Source organism: Gossypium arboreum, chromosome 11 (genome assembly GCF_025698485.1).
Source record: "Gossypium arboreum isolate Shixiya-1 chromosome 11, ASM2569848v2, whole genome shotgun sequence".
Classification (NCBI taxonomy): Eukaryota; Viridiplantae; Streptophyta; class Magnoliopsida; order Malvales; family Malvaceae; genus Gossypium; species Gossypium arboreum.
The window spans coordinates 130,561,346-130,568,339 of NC_069080.1; the positions used below are offsets into that span (position 1 = coordinate 130,561,346).

Below are 6,994 nucleotides of genomic sequence, written 5' to 3' on the forward strand. Positions count from 1 at the left end.
GATACATGGAGATAAGATTCGCCTCTTTCGATCTGCTCCACTACAGCTTAGGGAGATAAGATCTTCAATCTTCAGTCTGCTTCCTTGCTACATCAAGAAGATAAGACTTAATCTTCAACCTGCTCTCTTACTACCTTAGATAGATAAAGTTTGGGGCTTAAATCTGCTCCATTGCTGATACATGGAAATAAGATTCGCCTCTTTCGATTTGCTCCGCTACTGCTTAGGGAGATAAGATCTTCAATCTTCAGTCTGCTTCCTTGCTACCTCAGGAAGATAAGACTCAATCTTCAACCTGCTCTCTTGCTACGTTAGAGAGATAAGGCCAGTGGCTAAAATCTTCTCCATTGCCGATACATGGAAATAAGATTCGCCGCATTCGATCTGCTCCACCACTGCTTAGGGAGATAAGATCTGACTTCACCAATGTCGCTACACTGTCCTCTAGGGGACATGTCCTGTAGACTTGATTTTATATGCGCATGTTTATGCTAAATAATTAGGATGCTATGATTGAAGTGAATCTAATGCTCCTAACTAAATGAGATATGAATGATATATGCAGAAATGAGAATGATTCCATTTTTTTTAAAATTAAGGTATCACACTCGTATTACATAGTCATCTCGCTCAACCATCATCTTGACAAAGTATCACAAAGAAACAATATTCTGCTCAGCAAACTTACCCTATTGTAATTCCAATGCCTCTTCTACTACTCTTTCTATGACAAAAACTCTCTATTGTAACTCATAGTTGAATTTCAATCTGTTCAATCTGCTACCTCGCTCCTTGAGTATCATAGCCAGTTGTGTATGTTTGGTATTTGCATGGATACAAAGTATCATTTCCCCTTTCTTGAAAATAATTCCCTTTTATAAAAATTGTATCACCAACGCCATATCTTGTCCTTTTGTTTAGACAAACATCCAAAGAGGCAATTTATTCAAGTATGTCCTTGAACTTTGGTGCATTCTAAACAATATTCCTATTTCAGATTCCTGTATTATCTAGAAACTTCTAGAGTAATATGCGAAACTTCTATTGTGAAAATATTACTAGTTCATTCATTATCATTTCAATGCAACATGCTTGCAATCAAATCCTAATAATGAATAAGAATGGAATTGTTTTTGGACTCAAAGTGAATAAATCAAAAGAATAAAAATGGCAATTGATTTGGGAATGTATATCTCGAAAAAGAAAGACTATTTCAAATATAGCCAATTTATTAGAAATAAAATAAAGACTAGGTCCCTTTAATATCATAAACTGAGTTTCTTCGTACGAAATTCTTGAAGACCAATCTAAACTTGACATGTGTTTAGGAGATCAGAAGTACTCTATCAATGCCCCAAGGTGCAACATGCTCTTTCCTTGTTAATTCAGGTATATTAAGATCATCGCCTTTCCCATTTTAGATCAACATCTAAACCGCTCTTTTCGGATTTTCAACTCAAATCCCCTTTGGTCTCAAGGCGCCCTTTGTGGGTTTTCACCTTGGCCTCTCCTTTTTTTTAACTTCATTTTTTATTGAGTCTCAAAGCGCCCTTTGCGGGTTTTCCCCTTAGCTTCTTCCCCTCATTAAGTGTAATACTTTTTGACTGAATCTGAGTTCACTAGATTAAACAAATTCCTTCCATCCATTTCAGCCAGGATTAATGTCCCTCTGGAGAAAGTTTTCTTCACCACATAAGGCCCCTCCCAATTTGGCATCCATTTTCCTCTGAAATCTTTTTGTATGGGAAAGATCTTTTTCAAAACCAAATCTCCTTCATGAAATTCTCTTGGGTGAACATTTTTGTCATAAGCTCACATCATTCTTTTTTGATACATCTGACCATGCTGAATAGCTCTCAGCCTATTTTCCTTAATCAAATTCAACTGATCGTATCGAGACTATATCCATTCTGCTTCATCTAAATTCAATTCTGACAAAACTCGGAGAGAAGGTATCTCCACCTTAATGGGCAGAACTGCTTTCATTCCATAAACCAATGAGAAAGACGTTGCCCCAGTAGAAGTTCTGACAGACGTTCGATAAGCATAAAGAGCAAATGGTAACTTTTCATGCCAATATCTGTAAATTTCGGTTATTTTTCCACAATCTTCTTGATATTTTTATTGGCTGCTTCTACTACCCCATTCATTTTTTGGGTGATATGGTGATGAATTATGGTGTCTGGTTTTAAACTGACTGCAGACCTCTACTATTGCGCTGTTATTCAAATTCAATGCATTATCAGATATGATCCTCTCAAGCATCCCATATCGACATATAATTTTTCTTTTTTAAAAATTTATTGACTACCGATTTAGTTACATTGGCATATGAAGCAGCCTCCACCCACATACACTATCTCCTCATTGGGGAAATTAAAATTCAAGGGCTCATAATCTTTTAAAGCTTGATTGGCCAGAAAATCTGCTATTGCACTCCCTTTCATAGCTTTTTGACTCACATAGATTATGTCAAATTCAGAAAGCAGAATTTGCCACCTAGTCATCCTTCCGTTCAAGGCATTTAACTCAATCATATACTTTAGAGGATCTAACTTTGAAATTAACCAAGTCGTATGGTACAACATGTATTGCCTCAACCTCCGAGTTGTCCAAATCAGAGCACAACACAAATTTTCAATTTGCGAATATCTCAATTCACACTTAGTGAATTTCTTACTGAGGTAATATATCACCCTTTCCTTTCTTCCTGATTCATCATGTTGACCAAGCACACATCCCATAGAATTATCAAACACTGCTAAATACAGTATCAACGGTCTGTCTGAGCTTGGAGGTGATAGTACTGGAGGACTCGAAAAATATTTTTTAACTTTATCAAAAGCTCTCTGGCATTCATCATCCCATTCTCCTGGGTTATACTTTTTAAGAAGACGAAATATAGGGTTACATTTCTCTGTTAATTGAGAAATAAACCGAGCAATGTAATTTAGTCTTCCTAGGAAGCCTCGAACTTCTTTCTGAGTGCGTGGTGGAGACAACTCTTGTATAGCCCGGATTTTGTCTGAATCAATCTCAATTCCTCTTTTTGACTACAAAGCCTAGTAGTTTTCTTGATCTAGCCCCAAAAGTACATTTCATCGGATTAAGTTTCAGCTAAATTTTTTTCAATCTCAAAAACAGCTTTCTCAATACTTGGATATGTTCCTCTTCAGTTCGGGATTTGGCTATCATATCATCAATATAGACTTCAATCTCTTTATGCATCATATCATGAAATAAGGTCATCATGGTCCTTTGATATGTCGCTCTAGCATTTTTTTAGTCCAAACGACATCACTTTATAACAAAACGTGCCCCATAAAGTTATGAAAGTAGTCTTTCCTATGTCCTCAGGATGCATCTTGATCTGATTATACCCTGAGAAGCCATCCATGAAAGAAAACAACGAATAGCCAGCCGTATTGCCCACTAACATATCAATGTGAGGCAAGGGGAAATTATCCTTTGGACTAGCCTTATTTAGATCTCTATAGTCCACACACATTTTCACTTTTCTATCTATCTTAGGAACAGGCACAACATTAGCTACCCATTCTGAGTATTTGATCACTTGAAGGAATCCAGCATCAAATTTCTTTTTGACTTCCTCTTTTATTTTTAAGACAATATCTGGTCTCATTCTTCGAAGCTTCTGCTAAACTGGCTTGTAATCTTTTCTTATGGGAAGGCGATGTATTACAATATCACTGCTTAAACCGGGCATATCCTGGTATGACCATGCAAACACATCTTTGAATTCCTGAAGCAACCTAACAAGGTCTCGCTTTGTTTCTTCAGTTATGCACGTTCCAATTTTTACAACTTTCCCTTCTTCCAGAGTCACCATGTCTACTGCTTCTTTATGAGGTGAAATTTGTTTTTCCTCTTGTTCTATCATCCTTAACAAGTCTGGAGATAAATTACATTCTCTGTCATCTTCAAAGTCTTGAGATCCCTCTAAACACATGTCTTGCTCAAATAGTGATTCTGAGTCAGTAATAGCGTCACTCATGATATTGATATCCAAGGACTCTGAATAAGCTCTAAAAACTATAGGAAGGTCTTCTACAGTCCAATTGTCTAGAACACTCCCAGGCTCATATGGACGAATATCTGACGAAATCCCCTCTTTAATTGCTTCTTCAAATATGGCATTGATGTGCACATTTCCCAATTCTTCTTTCATGTTTTCTTTCTCTGGTATCCCTCGTTCAGGATAAATAATACCTCCTAATACAAAAGTCCTAGGGGATGTGAGGGATTATCATGGGCTCCCACTTAATTTCTCCACCACTCACACGTACTCTTCTTCTTTCCTACATTCTTTTTAATTCCCTTTTCCTTTGTCTTGCATCTGGCTTGAACCCCAAACCAAAGCGATCATGCTTGCCTTTCAGCATCGGAACTTCAATTCTTCCCTGGAGACATCTTCTAAGTCCCTTTCTTGGTAAAGCTCCACCTCCTACCATTAACTGTAAACCCATCATTGTCGTTTTAAACATTTTTGGCTCTAGAATTCTTCTTCCCTCAGTAATGAATGTTGCATTTACAAATTCCAAAGACCAAAAAGAACATTCAACGGCTTCATCATTTGTCCCTAAATATGGTGCGTCACTGCTTACAGCTGTAATAATGTCCTCTTCAGCATTTATTATTACCAGTCGTCCTTCTGATACTAGCTTTAACTTCTGATGTAATGACAAAGGTACTACACCTGCCGAATGTATCCAAGGTCTCCCTAATAGGCAGTTGTAAGAAGGCTTAATATCCATCACTAAGAAGTCTACCTTATATGTAGTTGGGCCAATCAACAAAGGTATTTCTATTCTTCTCATGACTCTCCTTTCCGTACCATCAAATGCTCGCACTATATTCTGAAATCTTTTCATGTGTGAACTATCCACAGGTAACCTAGTTAGTGTGGACAAGGGCAATACATTCAATTCTGACCCATTGTCTACCAGAACCCCTGTCAATGTGTATCATTTACATCTAGTGGTTATATGCAAAGCTTTGGTAGATCTGATACCTCCTGGTGGTATCTCATCATCATTGAAGAAAATGATATTGTCGGCACTTATGTTATTGACCAACCAATCCAACTTATTGACAGAAATATCATTGGTCACACATGTCTTATTTAGCACTTTCATCAATACACTTCAGTGTACCTCTGAGCTTAAGAGCAAAGCCAATATGGATATGTGGGCTAGTTGTTTATGCAATTGTTCCACCATACTGTACTCACTATGCTTCAGAAATTTCAGGAATTTCTTAACTTCTTCTTCTTTTACTGGTTCATTAATAGGCATCCCAAGTTCGACCGCTTTCCCCCTCTTTTGTTCAACTATCATATCTTTTCCTTTTACAGGCTCTGTTCGGGTATTTTTCAAATCATATCGTCTTCCACTGCACGTGTGAGAAACTATATTTTGATCCTCCTTTAACGGGCTGACTGAACTTTCCTTTCCCAGAATTGTCACATTACGATCATAGTTCCAAGGGACCCTTTTGCTATCTTTGTAAGAAAAAACCGTTGGCTTCTGAATTATGATTTTCGGTGTCATCTGAATTTCTGCTTCATTCTTAGGACGTAAAATAATAACCACAGGACGATTAACTTTTGGGACATTCATCATGGATTCTGACGCACATATATACTCCTCCTCCTTAACCTCCTTATAAAATTCTATTTCATTGTTGTCCACCAGACCTTGGATAACAGTTCTGAACTCTTCACATTCTTGAATTTCGTGTCCCTCTTCATGGTGGAACTCACAATAATTATCACTTCCTTCTGAATTCAAAGCAACTAACCTCCTTCTTGCCATCTCCTTCCAAACTCGTTTCAAGGGAGTTTTCACTTCCGCAATATTCACCTTGATTCTTTTTCCCATGCTTCTATCTATTGTATTTACCCCACTATCAGTATGATTATGTAGTGGATTTTCTGTATTGGGCGCATTATCGAACTTCACAATGCCCATCTGAATAAATCTCTCAACCAGCTTCTTAAAAGTAGTGTAATTTTCTATCGAATATCCTACGACCACTACATGATACTTATATTGAGCATTGGCATCGTACCATTTAGGGAACAAAGGCTGTAATGGCTTTAAATAAAAAGGTGTCACCATATGCGTATCAAACAAACTTTGATATAACTCTTTGTATGTCATTAGAATTGGCGTAAATTGAAGCTTCTCATTGTTTTGCTTTGCTCCAGATTCCTGCCTTGATAAGCCCTGACCAGCAGTCATCGCCTTTGGTTGACTTACAGTAATAGACTTTGAATACCTCATGTTTGCATTGTTCACCTCATTTTCTTTCTTCCTCGAGGCAGACCTCTTAACACTTTCTCCTGCATCTATCCTTCCATTTCTTATGGCATTCTCAATCATTTCTCCCATCATTACCACATCTACAAAACTTCTTGTAACACTTTCTAACATGTGAGTTATGAACGGAGCTTTTAAGGTATTAATAAAGAGCATTCTAGTTTCTTTCTCCAAGAGTGGCGGCTGAACTTGGATGGCCACTTCTCTCCATCTTTGTGCATATTGCTTGAAACTTTCGTTTGGTTTCTTCTCCGTATTCTGTAGAGTAATTCTGTCAGAAGTCATATCTGTTACATGGCTGTATTGCTTCATGAATGCTTGTGTCAGATCTCTCCATGAGCTAATTCTATTTCCACTCAACTGATTGTACTATTTTTCTGCTACTCTCACCAAACTGTCTTGAAAGTAATGAATCAACAATTGATCATTATTAACATATCCAGTCATTCTTCTGCAAAACATGGTGATATGAGTTTCAGGACAGCTCGTTCTATTATACTTCTCGAATTCTGGCATCTTGAATTTGTATAGAAGTACTAAGTCTGGGACCAAACTCAAATCTTTTGCATTAATTCTAGGATGTCTATTAATGCCTTCCATCACCCTGACTTTTTTCTCCAATCATTTACACCGTTCATTTAATTGTTTTTGTA

The 6,994-nt window shown here is 37.3% G+C and overlaps 1 protein-coding gene across 1 annotated transcript; it reads right to left on the bottom strand.

Moving 5' to 3' along the window:
* Positions 1-5,165: 5,165 nt before the first annotated feature.
* Positions 5,166-6,626, bottom strand: LOC108472291 (uncharacterized). The gene has a single exon (XM_017773790.1). It carries the CDS (start codon positions 6,624-6,626, stop codon positions 5,166-5,168), a length of 1,461 nt encoding a protein of 486 aa, XP_017629279.1.
* Between the last annotated feature and the right edge of the window lie 368 nt (positions 6,627-6,994).

What these genes read in the sequence shown, in the direction of transcription:
- LOC108472291 (XM_017773790.1), bottom strand. Translation starts at nt 6,626, where the DNA reads ATGACTTCTGACAGAATTACTCTACAGAATACGGAGAAGAAACCAAAC.